Source organism: Lampetra planeri, chromosome 1, assembly GCF_965212315.1.
Source record: "Lampetra planeri chromosome 1, kcLamPlan1.2.h2, whole genome shotgun sequence".
NCBI classification, from domain to species: domain Eukaryota; kingdom Metazoa; phylum Chordata; class Hyperoartia; order Petromyzontiformes; family Petromyzontidae; genus Lampetra; species Lampetra planeri.
The window spans coordinates 21,948,153-21,975,191 of record NC_136107.1 but is presented as its reverse complement, the minus strand read 5'-3'; the positions used below and the strand labels follow the sequence as shown (position 1 = coordinate 21,975,191).

The following is a 27,039-nucleotide window of genomic DNA, read 5'->3' as shown; positions in this document are numbered from 1 at the left end:
TTCTGACATTGGGTGTAATTAATATCAATATGATGTCGTGCGTTCATGGAAATGTCATTATTTCATGTGGGCAAAGACCAGTCCAGTTATAGGACAGCCATTGGGCCTTGAGCGACGATGGGCTGAATGGTCCACCAGCTAGGACTTAATGAACCCGTCTCTCCAATTGTTAAACACTGACAACAGCACTAAATTACATAATATAGTGAAAATATGCTACGTACATATTACGATAATAATTATGAGAGTATTTTCCCCTCTTAAGTTTACGTCGAGTTGTCACAAATAGAAAACGTAAATCACAATGCAAAGTTTATATCGACGTTTAGGTCCATGAAGGTTAACATGCTATGGCACAGGCACGTGTTATCACAACAGCTAAAAAGGCCACAAAAGAACCTCTTATTGCACACAAACGTTTTCCCTGTGCAGTACAGCATGTGCTGACTGCTGTTTGATAGATGTCGTCTCAGATACGAATGTGAGAATGATGTCCGATGAGGAGATTTCGGTGGCATCGTTGTGCCTCCAAGCATCTTGCCTGCCTGGGCTTGTGGACACCCTTGGAATGTGTGTGGAGCAATTACGACGGTCCAGACACCGAAGGTCATGCTGGCGCTTCCGCAGACGCACGGGAAACATCCACGATGTCTTTATCCCCAACCTGTGTGTACAAGAGAAGGGTGATGGAAAATGACAGTTACAGAATCACATACATGCATTTCCACTCCCAACAGTCAGTGTGAAAAATAAGAGGGATTTGTTATTGGGTATATTTCATAAATTGTCCTCACTCGGGTACAGTCAAAATTTAATTTAGACCCGAATGGGAAGCCAAGTGAATCTAGAAATGATTGCATCAACTGGGTCTGGATATAAGCCACGTCGTTGTGCCATTAACTTATTTGTGAATCCATTGAAGACACTTTTGACACAATGTGATTATCTCCTGTAAGAGCTGTGACCAGATCTGAAACCATTAAATGTACGTACTGCGTATGTATGTGCATGCAGCGTTTTAGATGAGTTACATGCTATAAAATATATTACATATGCCTGCACAATTTGAGTTCATGTCATGAAAAAAAATACTGAATGATTCTTAAGTGGGCGCATTGGGCCTGCTGAAACACTTTCTGGAAGGGTTGGTACATGTGAGGGGAATAGAGGATGCAGGTATATAACACAAAAAGCTCCACTGTGGTCGGAAATCAAATACAGATTGCTGGGTTTGTACGACCACTCCACCTTGTCAGGGTTATGATGGAATATTGCCATATTTCAATAACATTTTTTTAAAAGAGAAATTTCACATCAATTATAAATATGCTATTAGATGGGAATTTTGCAATACCAGACTACATTGGCATTAATCAGCTGATACACCTTCCCTTCAGCTTGATGTCGCATTCCATATTTTCAAACGATTTGGTCCTGAATGGGCTGTACTTGTTGCTATTAGAAACATGACTCAAATGCTCGACAATTTTGGCTCAAGGCACCAATTAAATATTTATGTTGGCACGTGTCATTACATGAGAGTAAATACACAAATACTGTATGCACCATGTTATTTGATCATATGCTAGCAGTCAGTTGTGCATGAATTATTTGATGTATATTGCAGGTGTGAAAGTGACTTAACAGCAAATGATTCAAATGTATGTTTGTAAATAAGCTGAGAATGAAATACCATTTCGTTACTTCATACATTTTAAAATATATATACTTTTGGATAAATTCATTAATCAAACACTTCCTCTTCATCATGGGACTTCCTTTGACAGTACCAAAATATGAGAATAGGTTATTTCCCCTTTTTTGTGGCACCAAACTGAAAACCTTTTACAAGGAATCATGTCTGCATTAACAACAATGCTTGTGGTCCGAATGCAAACAAAACACATACTCTGATAATATATGCATTGTCCTTGAAACTGATTGGTCCACACCAAAGACAGCTTTCTTTTGAGCTTCGTCTCAAACGGTGTTAGACCAGAGGGCGCCAAAAGGCATACAGCCCAAAGACAATGCACTATCAGAGTCATGAGAGCACTGGGTGAGCATCTTCATCATGGGACCCCCTTTGCCAATACCAAAATATAAGAATAGGGTTTTCCCCTTTTTTCTGGCTACAAAACTGAGACCTTTTTACAAGGAATCATGTCTGCATTAACCACAATACGTGTGGTCAGAATGCAAACAAAAGCCACACTCTGATAATATATGCATTGTCAGTTTAACACGTAGGCTTTCGCGACCAATATTATTCATAATAAAGGTTTTGGGGTTAGATCGCGTTATTTATAAATGTGTCGCAATAACCCTGCCCCTCTAACACCTATGATTTCTGCACATGATTGGGTATAGTGATTGGGTTCAGTTATTAAATAATACACATGACAACTAATTACTAATTTACAACTGATTACTAATCATAACAAGTAACTGATTACTAATCTATTACATAATTACAATATTTTTTAATTAACTTATTACTAATCTATTATATAATTACTTTAGTAATCAGTTGTAAGACTTACTGCCGGTGTCGGAGCCCCCTCCTACATTAACATTAGCTGCCCCGCCCATCTCTAAACCTTTATAAGCAGCTTGCCCTCAGAGGCCAACCTCCCTGTTCCTGATGACGACCGCTTGTTAGGCCTCGGCAAGGTAAGGTAATTTACCCTTTTTACCGGGTAAAAGGGGAAAGGTAAAGGGTAAAGATGTCGACATGCCAAGGGGTAAGGTAAATAGGGTAAAGGTAGCTCAGAAGAATTACCCAGTAGGGTAAAGGTAGCGCGAAGTATTACCCGGTAAATACGGTACCTTGTTTACCGCTGAAAGCTCCGTGGTGCAGTCCGTGGCCTCTATTTAATAAGTAATATTAAAACAAACTTCATTAAAAACACGCTTTAATGAAATGTACTAGTAATGACAGAACTCCACGACTCCAGGAAGTGGCCCCGAAGCTTGCCATGAAGTAAGGGACCGTGGCCCATTACAGCCAACGTCAGTTGAGCGTGGACAATTAGACCCAAGCCGAAACATAACATATAAAAAAAGATTGTTTAAAAATATACAAATGTTTAATGATAGAATATAGTATTGTCATCAGTATGACCTAAGTATATCAAGTTTGCAGTCGATACCACATTAGGAAGTGGGTAAAAATTGAGTTTCAAGATTTGAGGATACAACAACAACAATAACAACAACAACGACAGACAGAGTGAGTTAAAAGAAAGCGTGTAAAATTGGAATAATCGAGAGTATTCTATATGATTAAAGCGCTTTACCTAGCATTTACCGTTATAAACCTTGTGCATGTGTAGTAGTTCTCTAGTAATTACCCTGTAATCGGGAAATTTGTATGGGGTAAGGGTAAAAGGTAGGGTAAAGGTAAGGTCGTTGCTTTTTACCTTTTACCTTACCTGCTGAAGGGTAAAAGGTAGGGTAGAGTGATTGTATTGTGGTAAGGTAAAAGGTAGGGTAAAGGTAGGCTCTTGTTTTTACCTTTTAACTTTTACCTTACCTTGCCGAGGCCTACCGCTTGTGTTGCGGTCGAAATGTCGTGATATTTTATCCACTTTATTTTTATAACTTTAGTGTGATTATTTTTTCTATCTATGTGACTTTACCAAAATAACTATAGAATATGAATTCCTGCAGTCACGAAAGTTTTAGGTAAAATTTTACTCATTGCTTCATGAAATCCATAAATAGAATTACAAAATTATGGCAGATGTTTAACCGTGTAAGTAAAACGGTGCAATTGTGCATAGATGGTTATAAACTCAGCAATCATTTGAAAGATATCATCAACCACTTTGGGTCATGACTTGATTTGTAATTTCTTGTCAACCTCCATCATCAGCAGTGTGGATGTGTGGAGCGAGGTGCAATGGCCCCCATCTCTACCCCCTCTCTCCCCCTATCTCTACCCCCTCACTCCCCCTATCTCTCCCCCCTCTCTCTATCTCTAGCCCTTCTCTCTCCCCCCATATCTCCCCCCCTCTCTCTCCCCCTATTTCTACCCCCCTTCTTTCTCCCCTTATCTCTACCGCCTCTCCCCCCCCCCGCCCTCAATCTCTCCCCCCTCTCTCTCCCCCTCTTTCTACCCCCTTTCTTTCTCCCCTTATCTCTACCGCCTCCCCCCCCCCCCCCCGCTATCTCTCCCCCCTCTCTCTCCCCCTATTTCTACCCCCCTTCTTTCTCCCCTTATCTCTACCGCCTCTCTCCCCCCCCCATCTCTCCTTATCTCTACCCCTTCTTTCTCCCCCATCTCTCTAACTATTCTACCCCCTCTCTCTCCCCCTTATCACTACCCCCTCTCTCCCCCTATCTCTCCCCCTCTTTCTGCCCCCTCTCTCTCCCCCTTTGTCTTCTCCTGCATTAGCATTGGCTGCCCCGCCCATGCTGCTGGCACACTTGGACTGCGCCGCTCAGCGCTGGCTCCACGGCACTTGTGCCCCCGCCCACTCACAGCTTTGGCTCGTCTGCACCCATTTCAAGCCTTTATAAACAGTTGCAGTTGGAGGCTTGCCCCCCATTTTCTCTCTGACTGATGACGACCGCTTGTGTTGCGATCGAAACGTCATTAGTTTTTATTTTATTTTTTTCATTATTTTATGTCTAAGTGACTTCACCGAAAGAACCAAATAATATGTATTCCTGCAGTCACGAAAGTTTTAAGTAAAAATTAAGTGTAGTGATTAATGCATTTAGTACAAAACCCGAAAATGAAATTGTATTCCTAACTGTGATGCACAACACTGGTTACATTTGATATTTAAATGTTATCTTAATATTTCCATAGTTGACATGACATTAACGGAGTATGGGCAGCCCTCGGGTTACGAATCAAATTCATTCCTGAGACACTTTCGTAAGTCGGAACACCGAATGCACTGCATTTAAATGCCCAAAGGGTCAGTGTTATGAAATGTGTTACGGTTCAACAAAAAGGGAAGCATTGTTACACTAATTAAGAAGAAATATTCTACATTTGCATATAACATTGTATCAAGGCCGGCATGGCTCACGAGGGGGCAGGTGGCCAACACCACGCCCGGCCACATTTGTCTCCCCAGTGGTGATGTTTAAACACCAGGTACTAGTGTTGACCTTGAGCAAGAATCAAACTCAGGTCGCCGCTTTAGTTGCTCAGCATGCAAACCGCTACACTACCGCTCCCATCACTTGCACCAACAGCCTGTTGGGGTAAGTGGTGTCGTTTGGTGTGTGTCTTTGTGTGCGTGGGGAGCCGTAGTGTAGCGGTTAGCGCGCTGCGCAACGAACCCGGCGATCTGTGTTCGATTTCAGCTCACGGCCAACACCAGTGACAATTATCTGAACCAGTTATGGGCCTCCTCTAGGTCGACTCAGCCTCAAACGAGTGCCTGGTGAGGTGCGTAAAAATATCGTCACAGGGGAGTCAAGGCGGCCGGACGTGGTGGGTGCCACCTGTCCCCTCATGAGCCCTGCCGGCCTTCATAGGTGCTCACTAACAGCACTTGTATTTGTTGGCTTCGGAACAGACCCCCTTCGTAAATCGGGGACTGCCCAAATCCTCGTGGAAGTTCTGCGGGTTCCTGCTAGTTCTAAATAATTCATGTTTAATGTTTGGGTTGATATAGGGTGCCCCGTGTGTGTGCAATTATGGCGACTCATTGCCCCCCTTCCCACGACAAGCTAGCATCAAGACTCAAGGTAAGTGAAAATAAAACTTTTTTTTTATGTTACTTTATGTTTTATTTACTATTTAGTATTTGATTAGTGTTACATGCAAATATACAATATTTATAGTTATGAGTTTAACAATGGTTAATTTTTGCTGTTGAACCGTAACACATTTCATAATACTGACCGTATGGGCATTGCCCAAATCCTCGCGGAAGTTCCGCGGGTTCCTGCTAGTTGTAAATAATTCCTGTTGTAGGGTAACATAAAACAAAAGGAGGGAGTGTTGTATTTCAAACCATGAACCAAATCCTAGTTTTTCCATTTGAGTTTGGGGATCGCGGATTTGCCAATTGCAGCCATTTCAAGAACGTAGCGATGGGCAAAGGTTTGCTGTTTTACAGTCAGCCTGCTCGAAATCCTGCCCACACTTTTGAGTAGTTACTGCACCACTTGACACACCTGAACAATAATGCTTGCGAGGAACTCGTTGACAAATACACCGAGAACTAGACTCAAAGGGTGGCGTACAGCAATTTCTCACCGGATGCAGTGGCAGGCATTGTCACTGAATGCACAGTACACCAATGGGTTGATGGCGCTGTTGAGCACAGGCAGGTTCTGAATGATGAGTAACGAAAAATTACGTTCCTTTGTCTCGGCCAGAAGGTAGAAGTTGTCCAGAATGTCAAACATGAAGTACGGGCTCCAGCACAGCACAAACGCTGGGAATGAGAACCGAGCACATTTGTTAACAGATAAATCTTTATACAGGCTATCGGCTCGTATAAATAATAGATTTTAAAACAAAATAAAATGTCAAGTGACACATTATGGTTGTTGAAGTTATATAAGAATTTGAAAACTATGTTGTATTAAGCACAATCAAAATAATTCAACCTGATTACGATGTACAGGCAGTCCTCGACTTATGTGCACCTGTCTGATAAACACCCACACTCACAAAACAGTTTCTATGACACCTACATATTTTTTTAACACTGACTTAAAATGCAAACTCGCACTTGCAAACTGAACCACGTAACTATTTTGTTTGGCGGAGCGATCCTCCGTGAGATGTAACAAGTCAGCCTTGTGCCAGGAGTTTGTGCGTGTGTATACATGGGGTGCCAAGGCTTCGAAGCCACTCTGCAAGCGCTGCGACTCCCCCTGTCCCCCACACTGAGTACACACACGCAGTACACACACGTAGTGTCCTGGCATAGGATTGCTTGGCACAACAGGTTTAAATCCAAAGGGTACCTATGAGGAAAGTCCCACGGTTTCCCGGTGCTAGGGGATTGGCCGACCCTTGCAGGACAATTTACATCGCGGTGCCCCTGGATTGGCTTAATTGTGTATGGGCGCAAAAAGGTTAGCGGTCTAGCCGCAATGAGTCATTCATGCCGGGGTGGAAAAAGTGAGAAAAGCAGATGATGAGCAGAGGGGACCGAAGGGGCCACGACCCCCCGCTGACCCCCACACCAAATATACACCCGTAGGGTGTGTATTTGCCAGTCGGGTGTTAATCTGGATTAACGAGGGTGAGTACTGGATTCTTGAGTGCGGAAGGGCCGACAATGGATCGCGGGAACCCCGGGTGCGACGATCCATGTAAGGGCAAAAACCTGAGCAGAAACTACAGGTAGGCGCACGATTGGCCGCGCGGTACGATGCGACCCCGGGCTTTTGAAGTCAGGGGGATAAAAAGGGGAGCCCAGGGGCCATTCAAGGAATTCATCTTCAACATCTCTGCCGTCAAGACCCCCTGCTGTCCTGCCTTCTTCAGGCGCTCACAGCGTCCATGTGATGCCGTGCGTACAGTTACGAATTACGTGGTAGGATGCTTGAGTGCCTGGGTGTGTAGGCAGTAGTAGGCTAGGCTTTTCTCGCGAGATACTCCCTCTGGGTAGTGCTGACTGGGTAGCTTACTTTAAAGGATTGTGGTTTGCGCCGAGAATAAAAGTGAGCACAGAGCCAGCAGGGGCACGCGTGTTCGCGCAGCCGCCTTCGCATTAGTGGTGGTGTACGTGGGCGTGTGCGGAGTAACCTCGTGCGGCGGTGAGCCAGCACTTTAGCCATGTCTCTCCGAGATGGCGCTAGCGCGGGAGGACCGACCACCCGATTGGCAAGGGCCCGGTGGGAGCTGAGCGATGTGGTAAAGGAGGGAGTGGAGGGGGCGAACGTAGCGCCCCCCATGCCCATCGAGGGCGGTGGGGCGGACGTCGGTCCTCACACACTCAGTCGGCAGGGGCCCGGCGGGAGTCAACTGACGTGGTGGAGTAAGAAGCAGAATGGGCAGATGTCGCGCCCCATCTACCCAGTGAGGGCGGCATGGCGGACGTGGGGCCCCACATACACACACGCGTGGGTCATATAGCCTGCATGCCCAGCCACTGCATGCCTGATCAGCTTTTGTTTGGCCAGATAGAGGGGGCTAAATGGGCGCGGCAAGGGCTAGGGAAGAGATGGAGTGATGTGGCACAAGAGGATGTGGAGCTAAGTGGACTTCCCGACCACTGGTGGCAGCGGTGTCAAGATTTGCCTCTGTGGAGGAGGCTCGTGAAGGACGCTGCTGCTGGCCAGTTGGAGGCAGTCGCCCTCCAGCAACAACGGAGGGCAAAGGAGCGACGCTCACAACAATGAGCGGAGCACCAGGTGGATAAAACACAGCAAGTTGGTACAGTAGGGGGCACAGGTGGTGCATCGGCCAGTCATCTCAGTCAGTCGACCAATGGCACCTGGGTCTGCCCCGTGACCTCCTGACTGTGGGCATTTGACACTTCACATGTGCACATAGCCTGGCACAAGCGCCGTGGTGACGTCACCACCACTTAGTGGCGAATGGCGGTTGTTGTTGTTGCACACGCATGTGTGTGTGGGGAGCGGTTGCACAACGCTGTGTGGAAGCTACGTGGTCTGTCGCTCCGCACGAAGTTTCGGGTCTTCTTGGCCAAAGTCACGCCCTCACTTCTCTATGCTTGTGAAACATGGACCCCTCCTCCAATTGGACATCAGTTAGAAACATTCAGGCTGTCCTGCCTACGATCCATCCCGGGTTTAATCAGGCTGGCTTGTGTGAGGAGCTCACATGTCATTGAAAGATCTGGACACATTCTCATCAGTGAGCTCCTCCGGCAGGCAAGGCTGCGTTGGCTGGGTCATGTCGCCCGCATGCCCAGCCACCACATACCCAAACAGCTTCTGTTTGGCAGGACCGAGGGGGCTAAACAGGCACAACACGGGCTGGAGAAGAGACGGAGCTGATGCGGTACAGGAGGATGTGGAGCTGAGTGGACTTCCCGACCACTGCTACCACCGGTGTCAAGATTGGCCTCTCTGGAGGAGGCTCGTGAAGGACGCTGCTACTGGGCAGTTGGAGGCAGTTGCCCTCCAGAAACAACCAAGGGCGGAGGAATGATGCTCACAACAACGAGTGGCGTGCCGGGTGGCTAAAATGCAGCAAGTTGGCACAGGTAGGGGGTACAGCTGGTGCATCTACAGGTCATCTCAGTCAGTCAACCCATGGCACCTGTGTCTGTCCCAAAACCACCTGTCAGCAGCAAGCCTTCGACACTTCACGTGGCCTCAAAGTGCACCTGGCCTGGCACAGGCGCCGTGGTGATGTTACTGTCACTTAGTGGCGATTGGCAGGTATTAGTGTGTGGGCATACAAAATAGGAGTGAGCAGTAGTGTAGCAGTTAGCGCGCTGCGCTACGAAAGCAGCGACCCAAGTTAATTCTTGCTTACGGCCAACAGAAGTACCTGGTGTGTAAACATCATCACTGGGGAGACCGTTTTGCGGTTGCTAAGCTGGTATTATTGTTCTTGGTAACATTGCGGATATATTTGTGGTGCACAAATTAAGTGAAATCTCAGTCCTATGAACAAAAGAGCATGTATAATATGTTATGAACATGCTTACCAAATATGATAGCTAGGCTGTATTTAATGGTCTTCTTTTTTGCCTTCCTGTATGTTTCTATAGGCAAAATATCAGCCTGAACACCATCGTAACCTGTGAGAAAATTACGAAAGGGTTAATAAAAAAAAAGCCATATCTAATGTCTATTCATGTATGGGGCAGTGCTCAACTTCATTAAACAATTCAATCAGGATCTAAGATAGTGGGTACATTAGAAAATGCTTCCAAGCGTATGATGGCCGATGGTCCAGAATAGTGGCAGAGTGGCAGCGAAGGAATGGAATGCATCCAAGAGGACGTCTAACAGGGAGATGGAGCAATTAATTCAGTTTGTGTGTAGGTGCTTGGGAGCGGTGGTTTGGCGGTTAGCGCGCTGCACTACGCATCTGGTGACACACACGAATTTGATTCCCACTCACGCCAACACTAGTGAGAATTATCTGAACCGGTATTGGGCTTCCCCAAGGTCGATTAGACCTTAAATGACTACCTAGTGCGGTGTATAGAAATCGCTACTAGGGAGACAAAGGCAGTCAGGCATGGTGCTGGCCACCCATCGCCTCGTGTACCGTTTCGGCCTTCATAGGTGCTCGCTAACAGCACTTGCCCCAACAGTATGTTGAAGGCTATACGGGAGATATTTGTGTTTATTACATAATTGGATTGGGAGACATGATGACAGTTTGGGGGAAGCCTTCATCCAGGGTAGATTGATCATGGCTTATGATGATGAAAAAATTAAGACTAATTGGAATGTGCACAACATATGCAATTTAATGTAATCGATGGCAACTACTATAGCCCTGCCTAAAGTACTGTACATCCCTTCGCTAGAGCTTGTGTGGCCAGAAATTGAGGTACGTACCATAATTGCTGCCAGTGGTTGCCACGGGTCGACATTTCAAAACATTTGCTGCATTGCTGCTTTTTCTCCAGATGGTACGTACTATGAAAAAATTCACCACACTTCGCAAACACACGGAGCACGGTAAATGAAAAGAACACTGACATATATACTTTGTTTTGTTTACGTTACGTGACGTGACTTGTTCAGTAATAAATATTTTTTTCTTTTTTTCACTTGGATTGTAAATCTCAAGAATGCAAAAATCATTTAAAATGGATCCATTGGCCGGATTTGCTCCATTTGGGCTACAGGATTACAGGAGTTGACAGTCAGGTGCCATGCGTATCCTGTAATTCGCATTTTTCCCACGGAGAATAACAGAATCCTGTGGCTAATTCGTCCTTACATACGTAAGGACGAATTTTTTGTGGTCTGCCGTGAATTACCGGATCCGTGAGTAGGTCATCCCCCATGTCACCGCGGATTATAACATTTCTCCTGAAACAACACTTAAAATATACTCTACTACAGGTACTGAACTGTAATCTGAGTCACCATCACCGTGAAGCAGAGGATGGAAGGCTGATTCTTAAACCGAAAAACAGACTGATTCTCATGGGCTTGAATAATTTGTTTTTATAAAATAAATACAAAATTGAAGGAGAGAAAGGGTTTACCCAATTCCGTACAACAGGTACATAGATGTAGTTACTGTATTATAATGACTGAATAGTGTCCAGTCTTAATGTAATAAACCCCCTCCGGACAATATCATGTCTGTTGTCTTTTCTTTATTCGTTCTTCGTTTACACGGCTCCCTCACATGCCGGGTTCCTTTTTCCCGTTACTCCCGTTCCTTAAGCGTGGCGTTCGCTCGCTTCCTCACTCCCTCACGCCACTGGCTGACGGCGTGTGGGAGACAGCCTCCGGCCTGCCACGTGGCCGCTGGAGTGCCGGAGACACAGACGTGGTGTCTCTCTTCAACCCCTCTCCACACTGACCTAGAGCTGTCTCTCTCCACCCCTTATAACACCTGGCCCACGTGATACCACGCAGCCAATCCTCAGCCTCACCCTTGGAACCTTCCAGATGTTGCTATGCAGCCACAGGGCTACGCCCCTGGCTCGACGTCCCATTCGCTGCGGGCTGAGGCCGGCAGAGCCTATCACCATCGCCCAGTTACCCCCCGGGTGCATCCTCATGTTACATTAATAAATGCATCTGGAATTACTACACAACATTAGCATAGCTTTAGGCAGTATCCTACGTTGCTCCGCTTAATTAGAGCGCAGAGAGTGTTCTGGTCGAAGGATTACGTGTTGTTTATTTCTGGAAAATATAAATACAAGTCTTTTTTTTAAGAGGTCCATTTAACCGTTTGTACAATGTGAATGCATGTGGCTCACCAGATGACAGTGAGCGGAATGAAGAACACCAAGCAGGCCACTGTGGTCATGTAGCTCGTCCAGAATATCTCCTTCTCTGCCCACACGATCCAGCACTGCTGCTCTCCGTTAGGCAGCAGCTTCAGTGTGTACAGGGCGATCGTCGGCGACGCAAATAGCAAAGAGAGGCACCAGGAAGCCGCTATCAGCTGACGAGAGCGGCTGTCTGCACGCCACAAAAGTAAATGTGCACTTAAAACTTAATTCAGTCACGTCGCATTGTGATATTTGGGTAGTGCTATCATGAAAATGACGGCTGTTCGTAAAATAATGCTGCCTATCACAATTTGTTTGGGGAATCATTGGGATGGCATTGGGTGTGCTACAACTGTGTGTGAACCAAGCGATTGATATTGTGATTCCACGGCCGTGTTGCAACTCCACCAACGCCGCCATCCACATGAACGCACGCACAACCCCACTAAACACACACACGCACCCACGTAGGGTCTCGATGGGGGGGTGCCTGGCACCACGGGTTTTCATCCGAAGGGCCCCTAGCAGGGATGTCCCCCGGTTTCCCGTTGCCAGGAGATTGGCCGACCCCCCCCCCCCCCTGGCCAGATTACATGGCGGCCCCCCTAAAATCAACTTAAAAAGTCGTAGGGGCGCATAGAGCTTTACAGGCTGGCCGCGATGAAGCATACAAAACACAGGAGGTGGGGCCTCGAAGGCAAACACTCTACGGACAGTGCAAACAATGGGGTGGGGGAAAATCCCTGGGCACCCTAGGAGGAGCGATTTGAGAGACACAATAAATTACTGGTGAATCAGAGATGAGGAACGCATATACGGGGACAATGGAAAGGGGGGGAAGAGGGGGGGAGGATGACGTGATGCTCCCCCATAACGGCTATAGCGTTTAAAACTCGGAAGGTAAAGCACTCGATTGGCCGCGCAGGATGACCTCATGTCAACCGGGGATTAATGGGCTCTGAGAGGATAAGAGGGGAGGGAGAGAGCGAATTTGAAGCAGAGTTCTCCTGCGACCATCGAAAATCCCAGCCGCCCTCAGCATCCACACGTATATTGCACAATCAGCGCAGGCAGGTGGAACGCCGCGAGTGCGGACGTGCGTGTTGTGGAGTGAAGAGTGCCCATAGGGGCGCACGCGTAATAATCCCAGGGCGGTGGTGAATCAGCCGTGAGACATTTCCAAGAAGGTGCTGGCGCGGGGGGGGGGGCTGGTCACCCGATCGGCGGTGGCCCGGCGAGAAGCTCCCGCGGGGAGGGGGGAGGTGGGCGTCAGCCCCCACAATATCTCCATTACCGATACAACATTGGGATGCATTTATGCACATCAGCTGATCTCTTAAACCGCTCCCTGCAGTAGTTTTCCTTTTGGGCAGGTTTTCTCCATCACCAATCTTGCCGATCCGCCATTATCTCTTCTGGTACATCTTGCTCAAAATCAGACGCCTCGGGGTTGAAATCTGAGTTAAATTAGCTCATTATTTCCAAATTTGTAAACTAAGTTCTTTATTGTTGGAAATCGTCAGTTGTTTTCCTATAGTTTGGAGGGGAACGTCCAGCCCGCGGGCCATATAAGGCCCGCAAAATCATTACCTCTGACTCTGCCAAGGCACGACTCGAAATTCAATAAATGTAGGAGTTTTTTTCATAGCAACATAAATAAAATTTTTCATGGCCCGCGAATGATGTTATAAATGTCCAAATGGCCCTTGACAGAAAGAAGGTTCCCCACCCCTATAGACAAACTGTTCCTAGCCCTACTAGAATGTAGCTTTTTCACTAATGACAAAGCAACACTAATGGTGTAACTAAAGTCCAATGCTCAAGCATAAAATTACTGCGACTTTGATATGTACAAATTTGGTGAGAGGAGTAATGCGTTAGCACAAAAATGTATTATAACATATTGCCACTGATATTTTAAAACTTGAATCCTAAATACAGCATCACTTCAAAAACTGTTGAAGTAACTATGATGATGTATTTTCCCCACCAATGTATTTTCAGGATTTTTTTGGTGTGTAAAAATAAGTACAAATAACATCCGAATTGTATTTTTTATTTATTAATGACTGAAATGTTTTACTTCATCATATGATTGATAAAATGTCATTTTAAAATACTTTTATATGCTGGGTTGATGAGAAATTAAGGAAACGTGTACTTGTGAAATCACAAGTAAATAAGTAAAAAAAATATCACCCTCTGGCTCACCTGTTTTATGATTAAATGAAATCAAAGGCAGCATTGGCGGATTAAGCTAGTGCCTGTAGCATATGTTATAAAGGGCTCCTAAATAAATAAATAAACATAAATATTAAAACACACATTTTTTACTTGCATAGTAAAGTAATTGTACATTTTGTTTGCTATTCAGCCAGATAATACGACAACTCGCTAAAGGTTGAAGGCAGTAATACTATAGTAATATATCAAGTGCAGAATCACTGAACCGGAATTGATAGCTTGAAAGCATTTAGCGTGGGGCCCTTGAAAGTGCGGGGCCCGTAGCATTTGCTTCTTTTGGTACTAGGATAATCCGGCACTGAAAGGCAGTAGCAATCACTGTGAGAGATGAAAAAATATGTTCAAATCAATTTCTTTTTTTATTTCACATTTGTCACTGTGCACCAGAATTATGTCAAGCATGCCCTTGAACATGTCGCATACATTATAATGTGCAAGGGAAAGCAACATCAGGTGGATTTCTAGGCCAATGTACACAACTTGTCACAATCGCTTTCTTATTTCTGTCAGATCCCTCAGGTGTTGCAGGGTTGACACTTAAGCACCATGATCTATTCTAGCAGGATCGTACAAGATGGCTTTAGGCGTTTAAGGTCTCATTTGATTATCCCTGGAGGGATGCTGGTCTGAGTCAGTCCTCAGTATTAATATCAACGCTCAACCTTTTAACTGACATTTTAACGTACTACCACAATACTAATTGGTCAGATACATAGTCTATATATAACGTACAATATTGCCTCGCTTACTATCTCAGTTGCCCAAATAAACATCCATTACCTTTGAATGTTAAAATGTCTATACAATGTATATTTTATGATGTACTAGCAATGCTAATCTATTATCTGAAATATACCCGTGTATTATTGGGAACAGTTTAAAGATTATAAATATGAAGTCTCGGAGAAGAAGCATCGTTTAAGGATTGCAGATAATTGACATTTTTTCTACTAATCCACCTGAGTAATATTCAAAAAGTCAACCATTCCAATGGGTGTGTATGACAGTTATCATTTGACTTGTATGGGTGCATATGCAGTCTCCATGTGACTGTAAAAAAAATTACTAAATGTCACAGCCAAGTGGAAAAAATAATGCATGTTGCCCTTAGTATGTAAAAAATTACCAAATAGATGCTACTGTAGTGACTGTGAATGTCACTGTGTGGTGCCCGGCTTACGAAACCACGGCGGATAATGTGTTGGCATTATGTGTAGTCCGCTTACTGGGCGTAGTACCAGCCCTAGCGGGGCTTGGGTGAGCGCTGGTCAGCGCGGAGGCACCACGTACAGTGTGCGGTGTGGGCTCCCGGTGAGGGAGCGAGAGGGAGTGTTAGCCAGCCAGGGTTACGTTGGGGCATGATAATCTGGTTGACCTGTCGACACGTGACTGGATGATATTGGAGGGGGGCCACCGGTGGACGGGGGCCGCTGGACGGTCACGTGGTATAAAAGAGCTCTCGGGAGCCTTCGGGTTAGAGCTCGAGAGATCTAGAAGGTGAGCGGGGCGAGGGGCAGAGCCAGCCCCAGCCCAGGCCGATATAACGGGGGCCCTGTGAGGGGCTCGGGGTTCTTCGTGTTGCTGGTGATGAAGATCCACGTCAGGTAAAAGAAGCCTCTACCCACACGGTTCGGGACCCAGCTTGTGGTCCGGGCCGGGATAGCGAACCGGGTCTAGTTCTGCCGTAGCGTGGCTAGATGGGCATTCAACACCCAAGTGTAGGTTGTGCTATGTTGAGTTGGTGTAATAAATAGTGTTGCTCCCAAGACAACGTTTGCGACTCAGTTGGACTCACTACACTACTATAGTGAGCCAAGAATGTGTGTCCTGCGCGTGACGTCACTCCACGTCGACCAGCCCCCCTCATTAATAATCATGAACAGGTTACATCCTCCAGATGGGCCTCCCCTCATTAATAATCATGAGCGGGTGACGTCACTCCACATGGAGAACCCCCCCCTCCCCTTCATTAATAATCATAAGGTGACGTCACTCCACATCGAACAGCCCCCCTCATTAATAATCATGAATAGGTGACGTCCTATTCTTTGGTTCTTTCGGTAAAGTCACGTAGATAGAAAAAGAATAATAAAATAATGCAAATAAAATATTTATAATAAAAAAACAAAAACCGCTGATGTAGACTGTAGCCTGGTTCTTAATCGGAGTGAGTGTCCTGGCAGTCTATAATGTTGACTGGAGCCTAGTTATTAAGTTTGGTGAGTGTACTGGCAGTCTGTAATGTAGACTGTAGCAATGGTTATTAAGCTGGGCGAGTGTACTGGCAGTCTATAATGTAGACTGTAGCCTCGTTTATAAGCTGGTGAGGGTATTGGTAGTCTATGATGTAGACCATAGCAATGGTTATTGAACTGAGTGAGCACACTGGCAGTCTAGAATGTAGACTGTAGCTAGGTTCTTAACCTGAGAGAGTGTATTGGCAGTCGAAAATGTAGACTTATTCTGGTTCTTTCAGTAATAAAAAGTAAATAAAAACAAAAACCACGACGATTCGTGACGTCCCTTAAATGGACCCCCCCCGCCATTAATAATAATTAGCGGGTGACGTCACTCCACATGAGGGGGCGAGGCGCCTCCTTCCCCCTCCTAAGCGTCAACTTATAACTCTCACTAAAAAGGCAAAACCCTCACGTCACGCGGTCTCTGTAACGCTATTGAGACATAGAAGTTAAAAGGACGTCATGATGAACAAGGGATTATAACCTTTAAATGAAATAAGTCTGTGTCATCGCTTCCTTACAAATTGCACACAAATGGATGCAATGAATATCACGTCGCAGTCTGCTTTTCGCTTGCAAGTTTCAGATTTACTGCAATACACCCGTCCTTGGATGGGCAAAAGGCGAGTTAAATATATTCATCTCTTATGTAAAAATCTTCAGATATGAAACCTAAAAGACAACTTAAAAGTTGTGAAAAGTTAATAAACATAATCTGTCTAGATCTGCAATCAGAAGGTTGTGAGTTCAAATCCTAGTTGGTCAGTACATGTTGGTGAAGCAGTGCCCAATATCACTTCAAATATCACTATCCAATTATTTTAGCCATGACTTAGAATAAAACTGAGATTACCAACTTCATAGCACAGTGAACTAAATCGCCACTTCACCCTCACGACATGAATGTATTTCAGTGGTGGAAGTGTTACCTGTTTTTGAAAATTTCATGGGATGCACGATGGCCAGGTAACGGTCTATGCTCAAAGATACCAACACGTACGTGGAGGCGTACAAAAGTACCACCTGAGAAAGAAGAAAAACCGTCACTGTGGGAAAATGTCAGTAATGTGTTAAGCAAAGCCATTCAGCCAAAGGATGAGTCAATCCCAGTGTTTGCAAGTACTGGAATAAATTACTGTAATTTAGGGTGAAAAAAAATCATATATATACCACGTGTTAAATCAGGTCAATCATCTGCTGAGTAGGTCCTTCCCAGTAATTACATATATCATGATGAGATAAACCCATCATAACAATCCCTTGCAGTTTTTGGAAAAACCATACATGTAATGAATTATTATAATCATGGAGAAATTAATGAGTCGGTAGCTTTGGTTAATGTGGAATCAAAGAAACCAGTCCATATGTAATGCGAGCAAGGATTGAGGGGGGGTGGAGTCTGGGTCACGTGGGGAGTGGGTGGAGTTAGGGTCACGTGGGAGAGAGGATTTAGGGGGAGAACCGGAAGGGGAAAGGGGAGTTGAGACGGAGTGAAACAGGAGGAGGCCACGCTGGGCAGGACGGAGAGAGTGGCGCGGTCGCCACGCGGTGGGAGACGTCGACACCGTCAGCCATCGGTGTCAGACGCAGAGAGCTAGCGGCTGTGGGAGGCTAGCTGTGTACGGGGCAGCAGTGAAGCTAGAGAGCGGAGCAGCGGTGTGGCTGCAAGGTGGAGCAGTAGGGAGACTGCCTAACGGAGCAGCAGGGAGACTGCATATCGGAGCAGCAGGGAGACTGCATATCGGAGCAGCCGAGTGGCTTTGGAGAGATCGTCGGGAGGGACGCGGGCCTGAGCGAGGACGCCGTAGTAACGAGATTCTACGAACCCAATAAAGGACAACGGAGATCGACATCTGAGAGAGAGTCCTTTGTTACATTGGTGTCAGAAGTGAAATGGCATGTCAAAACAGCTTAGGAGGAAGACCGTCCCTGCACCGTCTTCTGCAGCATCTTCTGACGATGACCTCCCTCCAGCGGTGGCGCTACCGACGATGGAGGAGGAAAGCGGCGCGGGGACGAGCGGGGGTCCGGGCGTGCAGGACGTGGCCGCCTCGGTGGGCCCATCCGCGCGACTGGACGCTAAGGACGGATGGCGACAGGTGGCGGCGCAACTGGAGGCGCTGAAGACGGTGTTGGCGCAGTTGTGCGACCTTGTGATGCCGGCGACGACTTTGGGGAGGCCCGGCGGGGAACAACGGGCCGGGGCCTTGCCGTCGCCATCAGCTCTCTCGACCACGCGGCACGAAGACGCCATCTTGGGCGTGGCCGAGGAGGAACGGCGGGAAGCCGCCATCTTGCGCCCTCCGACGCGGGAAGCCGCCATCTTGCACACGTTGCGGAGTGACGCCATCTTGTCGCTGCCGCGTGAGTCACCATCGGCGGAGGACGGCGGAGCAAAAACCCGCAGCCGTCATTTAACAACGGTCAAAGAATTCTCCATCGACGGCGATTGGAGCGCATTCGCCTGCCGTTTTTAAGCGGCCGTACGCTCCGCCAAATGGACGGACGCGGAGGCCGTGGAAGTCTTACCAACACTTCTCGATGACGAGTCCGTCCGGTTCTTCCGCTCCATCAAGGCCGACAAGAAGAAGACGCTGCAGGGTGTCTTCGAGGAAATGGCAGATGCGTACGAGCCTCCGGACGATGCCCATCGTAGATTTGTTCAGTGCCAACGGGCGCCTGATGAATCGCCGGTGGCTTTCAGAGGCGCAGTTCTGGAACTGGCGATGGCAGCATACCCCGAGACGGAGCCAGATTTGTTGGAGCCCCTTGTGTTGGGCAAGATGCTGGAATTGTCTAGAGACCTGGGGATCCCCATGCAGGTGTGCAGCCATGATAAATTGACGTCCCGTGCTGCGGCTAAGTGCTTGGACGCTCAATTTAATCTCCGACGCTGGAAGCAGGTGTCAGCTTGGACGGGGGGCCCCATCGTTGAAGGCGGTGCTACGGGGTGGGATCCTAAGAAGGCGGTCTACGTTCCTGACGACAAGGGTCCGCAGGAGTTGACGGCCGCCTCCGCCCAGTGGCCTGCTCGGGGGGGAACGGGGCCGAGGTCCGGCCCGCCGGCGCAGGAGCTTCGGGACAGAGGGGGTGCTGCGCGCCGGAACGACGTGGAGTGTTTCCGCTGTGGCCGTAAGGGCCACTTCGCCAGGGACTGTTGGGCTCGCATCCCGGGGCCGCCCCAGCAGGAGGCCTCGACCACGGACGCCGCGCGAAAAGACCAGCCAGGACAGGCAAGTCGGTGCGCATCAGACACCCGGCAAGGCCTGTCACCTCATGCATCACCATCGCCGCGCGGTCCGTGTGTCGTTAACAACGAGGTGCCTCCGATTGACCCGTGTCGCTCGCTGATGCAATGGCGCCGATTGGCACGGAGGGTAGTTGCGATCGCTACGGGGTCGTCCACGGTACCGGGTTCTATTCAGGGGGTCGAGGTGCGTATTTTGGTGGACTCCGGTGCGTCCGCGACCATTATTTCGGATGTCATTTTCCATCTTTTGGGCATTCCGCCAGGGAGAGTGCGAGCGGTTTATGATTCATGCATAGCGGCGAACGGGGGAAGTATGGGCATTGTGGGCCAGGTGGACGCCAACATATCGATTGGGGGGGTGTCGGCTTCAGGGACCGTTTTGATCTCTAGGTCCCTCGCGGTACCCTGTTTGTTGGGGACTGATTTCCTGGCAAAAATGTCCATTCAAATAAGGGTTGATCAAAATTGCATTGAATTACCAGGGGGGCGGAAAATTTCGTTCCTACCGTCGCCATGGGGCCGGCCTGCCCCTGTTTGCCAGGTGCAGGCGCTGTCCGAAGTATCTGTTGACATTCCACCTGGTTCGCAGATGCTTATCCCGTTGAGATATCGGAAGCCAGTACCTGGCGTTGAGGGAGCGGCGGGGGTTGTGTTATCGTCGTCCACAGCTATAACGGGCGGCTCGGCGCTGGTTGGGGCACAAACGATTGTCCGGCCGGGCCAGCCCCCGTTCTTACTGGTGCTAAATGGGAGTGCGGAGAATGTCAGTGTCCCGGCCGGAACGGGTTTGGCTCACGCCACGACCGCGTTCACGGCCCATGACAACCGGGCCCGCCGGGACATGGTAAGGGGGGTTTCGGGGCCTACGGGGCAGGATGACCGTTGGGTTGCCGAGTTATACGGGGAGAATTCATCCCTGACCGGAGAACAACGGTCCGCGCTTCGCGCGCTGTTGCTAAGTTATTCCGACGTGTTCAGCTCGGATGATTTTGACTTGGGACGCACCTCCCTGCTTTCCCACCACATTGATACGGGGGATGCCGCTCCGATTCGGTTGAATTCTCATCGGTTGAGCCCGACGGAGCGGGATCAGGTTCGCGGGGCAGTGGAGGACATGCTGGCCGCTGACATAATATCCCCGTCTAACAGTCCATGGGGCGCGCCGGTAGTCCTTGTGAAGAAGAAGGATGGGAAACTGCGATTTTGTGTCGATTTTCGAAAATTTAACAAGGTGTCCGTCGCAGACGCGTACCCCCTGCTGCGTATGGATGATTCCCTCGATGCCTTGTCTGGGGCGAAGTTTTTTTCAACGCTGGATCTCTCTTCGGGATTCTGGCAGCTTCCCCTCGACGAGTCCTCGAGGGAAAAGACGGCTTTCCGTACGCCGCAGGGACTGTTTCAGTTTAATTGCCTTCCCATGGGCTTGAATGCGGCTCCTGCCACTTTTCAGCGGTTGATGGAGCTGGTGTTAACGGGTCTGCAGTGGGAGACATGTTTGATTTATTTAGACGATGTCATCGTCTTTAGCCGCACATTTGACGAACATTTGCAGAGATTGGAGACGGTTTTTGCTAGGATGCGCTCCGCCAATTTAAAATTCAAACCGAAAAAGTGTCACCTACTGCAACGATCCATGCGTTATTTGGGACACATAGTCAGTGCGGACGGGGTGGCCACGGACCCGGAGAAGACGGCATGCGTCCGCAACTGGCTAACCTCGGCCTCGGTTGGGGACGTACGTCACTTCCTGGGGTTCGCCTCATACTATCGCAGGTTCGTTCCGAACTTTGCTATGATCGCTAGGCCCTTGCACCTCCTTACGGGTAAGGGTCGGAGGTTCAGTTGGGGTCCGCCGGAGGAAGCGGCGTTTGAGGGCCTACGCGATCGGTTGGCGACGGCGCCAACATTGGACTATCCGGATTTTGATCGACCTTTTATTCTGGATACGGACGCTAGTGACACTGGGATCGGGGCCGTTCTGTCACAGTCCAAGGGCAGCGTGGAACGCGTGGTAGCCTACGGTAGCCGTGTACTGTCCCCGGCAGAAACCCGCTACTGCGTTACTCGCCGCGAACTATTGGCTATTGTCTATTTTCTCCGCCAATATTGGCCGTATCTTTACGGCCGTTCGTTTATTGTGCGCACGAACCATGGGGCTCTGCAATATGCCCTGAGGGTTGACCAACCATCTGGCCAACTGGCACGATGGTTGGAGACCCTGCAGGAATTTTCCTTCGACATACAATATCGAAAGGGGTCACGTCACGCGAATGCGGACACACTCTCCAGATTACCGCAGGGGTCCCCTTGCGCTTGTGCGTCGGGTACGAATAGGTGTACGCTACCCCCTCGGCCTGTCGTGTCACCTGTTGAGGTGCCTGGGGCTCCGATGTGCCCAGGACCGGCCGATGGGGTTCTGAACCTGCCGCGCTCGGTATGGATTCGCGAACAATTGCTTGACGACTCGTTGGGGGCTTTACGGAGTCAGGCTGCGAAGGGAGCGGGGAGATTGCTGTCCGGTGGGACGCCGGGGGCCGCTCTCCGGGATGGTTTGCTCATGTGGAGGGAGGGATTTCATGACCGCTGGCGTCTGGTAGTACCGTCGTCGTTACGGTACGAATTGATTCGGACTCTGCACGGCGACACTTTATTACATCTCGGGATGCAGAAGACTTTGTTAACATTGCAGCGAGACTACTTCTGGCACGGCATGACGACGGATGTCGTCGGACACATTCGGGCGTGTCCCGAGTGTGCCCGGCGGAAGCCGCCTAAAAACCCTTATGTGCCGCCTGTGCAGTCTATACAGGTGTCTCGAATTAACGAGTTGGTGGCGCTGGATATTTTGGGACCCTTCCCGCCATCCACTAGGGGTAATAAATATTTGCTGGTCGGGGTGGAATATCTTTCCCGTTGGCCGATGGCTTGGCCCTTACCCGACCAGTCGGCGGCGTCTATCACGGACGCCTTCCTATTTGGATATGTGCTGGACAAAGGGAGAGGCTACTCACGGATCAGGGGCGACATTTTTCTTCCAAATTGTTGGCGGAAGTGTGCACTGCTCTGGGAACCAAGAAGGTTCGTACGTCTCCTTACCACCCGCAGACGGATGGCATGGTGGAACGGCTTAATCGGACGCTGTCGGCCATGCTATGTCACACGGTTGACGAGAAACAAGCTGATTGGGACTTGCATATACCTGGGGTACTCTCCGCGTATCGGATGACGCCTCATGCGTCCACAGGGTATTCTCCATTTTTTCTAATGTACGGCCGCGAGAATGTGCCGCCGGTGGAAGTACAGCTGGGTACGGGGGCGAAGGGTCCTGTTAAACCTCTCCCCGAATACATTCAGGACACTGTTCGACGCGTCGCCGAGGCACGGGAGGGGGCCCGATTGGCTACTGCCAAGACTCAGGCGCGAAACGAGCGTTGCGCCCGGCGCTCGACCGGTACATGCCCCTGGCGAGTGGGGGACATGGCATGGCTACACTGCCCGCAGGTGCGGCCGGGGACCTCCCCTAAGCTTCACAAACCATGGCAGGGGCCGGTTAAGCTTATTGAAGTCCCTAACCCGCAATCCGCACAAGTTCGGTTTGGATCGCGGCGCTGGTACGTTCATACGTCTAGGATGAAGCCCTACGTGGCCCCGCGGACGGATGCGTCATCCCCTGATGTTGCCTTGCCGGTGTCTGTTGCACCCGACGCACCTCTGCCCTTGCCTGTTGACTCTGCAAGCGCGCCTGTCGTGCCTTCTACAGACGAACCAGCCATGACGCAGGCGGATGTGGCGAATCCTGCTCTGGGTGGGCCTACCACGGCGATGGGGCCACTTGACCCCGCTGCCCCCCCAATCCCACCACAGACACGGTTGCCAGAGACCCCGGACTTGGGTCTCTCTGGGGAACGGGACCTTGGCGTTGACGGGCCTCCAACAGCGGCAGGCGGTTCTACTCCCGTCGATCTTAAAACCCCGTCGCATTCTCGGTCTGTGGAGGGACCGCCGCCCGTTCGTGACGGGCCGGCGACCCGCACGCGTTCCAAATCCCTTTCCTTTCGTTGATTGTTCTTGTTGTTCTTGTTATCGTTGTTATATTCTCCCTTGTCCAGTGATGCCAGATGGTTACAATGTTGCTCGCATTATTTTATTATATTTATTGCAGCCGGGGACGGCTGCGGTTTTATTTAGGGGGGGGGGGGGTCGTGTAATGCGAGCAAGGATTGAGGGGGGGCGGAGTCTCGGTCACGTGGGGAGTGGGTGGAGTTAGGGTCACGTGGTAGAGAGGATTTAGGGGGAGAACCGGAAGGGGAAAGGGGAGTTGAGACGGAGTGAAACAGGAGGAGGCCACGCTGGGCAGGACGGAGAGAGTGGCGCGGTCGCCACGCGGTGGGAGACGTCGACACCGTCAGCCATCGGTGTCAGACGCAGAGAGCTAGCGGCTGTGGGAGGCTAGCTGTGTACGGGGCAGCAGTGAAGCTAGAGAGCGGAGCAGCGGTGTGGCTGCAAGGTGGAGCAGTAGGGAGACTGCCTAACGGAGCAGCAGGGAGACTGCATATCGGAGCAGCAGGGAGACTGCATATCGGAGCAGCCGAGTGGCTTTGGAGAGATCGTCGGGAGGGACGCGGGCCTGAGCGAGGACGCCGTAGTAACGAGATTCTACGAACCCAATAAAGGACAACGGAGATCGACATCTGAGAGAGAGTCCTTTATTACACATATATAGAAATGTTGCGCTCCAGAACTGTAGAGCTTCTGTCCAGTTTGGTGACTGCACGTTAATTGCTTTAAAGATAGTTTGCCATTGGACCTGGCTGTCGGCATCTAAATAGGTTCCATTTTTCCTCAAACTCCAACTCGAAACCGTACACAACAAGCGTCAGACTAGGTCCATCAACACACATGGTGCAGATGCACGCGTCTGTCCTCAATGGCTCCCAACTGGTACTGGTTCGAGCCAGATCAGAAGCTGTCTGCAGTGGGTGCAGCCTCAGTGGTACACTGCTTGAGTGCAGAAATCAGTGTCCCCATTGCTCCTTAGCGCAGAATAGTGTTGTGGCCTTCAAAACAGTGTTCTGTCAATTATGTGAGTGTGGTGGCACATGCTCAATGTATGGTACAGCCGAGATGGCGCAATTAGAAGCCGGAGCCATCCACAGAAGCAATGAGATGCCTACAATAGGCAGTACAGCAAGAAGGTTGGTCACCTATCCGCACTTAATTTATTTTTACCTTGTAAAAATGCAGCTTTCGATATACTCTGGTTTCCATTTGCATCGAACAAGAATATTGAGACTTAATTGACGTTTCTCTGGTTGAACAAATCATTGTTACTGCGATATCTACTGCTCAGTAAGTTGGAGGGAGCAGGATGTAAACAAAAAATATTAAACTTGGTTTTACATTCTGAACAATTACGTGAGCTGCTCAAATAATAGAGGGAAGGTTACTAAATGTATGTGTTTCCACGTACCATGAAAAACCAATCAGATAAGTGCATCAACGTATTACTCAAATAGCATAATTACATCTTTGACAAATTATGAATACTCAAATTGGTAATTTAAAAGGCTTTTTATGGTAATTATATTCTCATGAATAATTTATACTGTAATATTTACTGGAAAGGCTTTTTTTCATGTGAATATGAGACAGAGTTCAACTTCCTTTCAAAATCTAAGATTACATGCTGTTCACCAATTATGGTGCCGGTTTTTTTTTGTTTATCCTATTTCTCAATGGCTTGCTCTATGATTATTATATAACCGTGGTTATTGCCGCATTTTTAAGCTTCTGTGATCATTTTTTTATATGCAAAACGTCATTCTAGATTACATTAAGTTGGCTAAATATAATAGGAATGAGTGACTTGGCTGAATTCCCACAAAGTGATCGATAGGCCACATGGAGGAGCAACAGCTGCAAGATGTAAGCAGAAGTCCTCATTAAATTAATATTCAAAGTTATCTCACTTTGCTGACAGGATGGGATAGGCATGGCAGTTTGACCAGCTGATGTTGAGATTGACGAGACAAGTGGCTGGTCTCCTCTGACTTTTCGAGGTGCCACGGAAGCAAGATATTAACTCCCTCACTTGGTATGCAGAAGGTCGTAAATCCTGACCCTGAAGCCTGTATATTTGGAGTGTGTACGTTCTCCCCGTGGTTACGTGGATTTTTCTCTGGGTCCTCCGGTTTTCCCCTCCACATTTATAAACATGCATTTAGAGTATTTTGTTGCTATGGAATGTCACGTGATAAGCCACTTCGTTGAGCTTTCATTTGTGGCCAGGTCGATATGAAAAAGAGCTATGTAGCTCAGTGGCCATTACCTGGTGAAATAAAAAATAGTTTGTTGTTTAGTTTAGAATTGCAGGTGAATATCTCCTCTTCCCTCCCTGTTCCTCTTCCTTCATCTCCTTTGCTCTTCATGTAAACTAATGTGATCAATGTCCTCAAAATATTAACACAATGGTATAGCATACATTGTGGTGTTGTTTTTTGGGTACGAAGGTTTTCTGCCACATGCCAAACAATCAATAATGGAATTTGTTAGACAACCGAATGCAGGACCCTCCTGAAAAAAAGAGTCATAAGGTTCAGTGCCACTTTACTGTATAAATAAATAAAAGGTGTTAAGCTATGAAACGACCACTATGGATTCCAATGTAGTTTAATTATCTTAGCCAATCAACCTTATTGAAAATGTTTGGACAGGTTGACAAGTTAATCAAAATATAGCAGAACTGACGAGTTGTTGACAGAACATCATTGCATATTCTAAAAAGCTACTTGCCCAGATTTGTTTTTCTAGGAGAGCAGCTCCTTAAAACATTGTAACACTCTGAAAGAACATGTAATAGCTGAAGATTGAGTACTCAAGCGGCACTCAACTGTGTCTTGTTTCATCTTCAGTGGGCACAACGCTTTAAGACATACAGTATTTTCCTGGGTACATCGTGATGCTATTGAATTACCAAGGGAATGAGGCTTACCTGCAGATATCGCACAATCCGGCACATGGCATCATTGGCTAGAAACTCTCCAGTATATCTCCAAATGATATCTGTAAGGATGGTCACTAATCCTGTTAGGAGATCTGCAAAATACTCAGAAAGTAGACACACATTCAACTCAAATACAGCAATATTTTAACATTGAAAAACCAGGCAATGAACAGCAAATTATGAAACACTAAACATTTTGAGAATGGTTCCCGAGCAGTGAACTTATGAAAATTGGAAATGTATTATTTTTCAATGTAATACTTTTTCCTGTCTCCATTGGTGTGGAAAGATCTTTCAGAACGTGTATTCAAAGTCAAAGCACTTCCCTGCTCAAACGAGAAAAGGAGGACTCCTCTTCATCTCGGCTCCGAGCCGGTGGGTAGAAATTTTATATTCAAAGAGTGAGAGCCATTGTCTGCACATGTT

General features: G+C 48.1%; 1 protein-coding gene across 1 annotated transcript; it reads right to left on the bottom strand.

The window, feature by feature from the left end:
* Positions 1-324: 324 nt before the first annotated feature.
* Positions 325-26,754, bottom strand: NPSR1 (neuropeptide S receptor 1; the record flags this gene model as incomplete). Its single annotated transcript, XM_078611757.1, has 7 exons — positions 325-664; positions 6,227-6,407; positions 9,609-9,701; positions 10,474-10,574; positions 11,862-12,066; positions 17,290-17,383; positions 26,602-26,754. Coding segments are annotated over 7 exons (1,089 nt in total), but the record flags the coding sequence as incomplete, so codon positions are not given.
* Between the last annotated feature and the right edge of the window lie 285 nt (positions 26,755-27,039).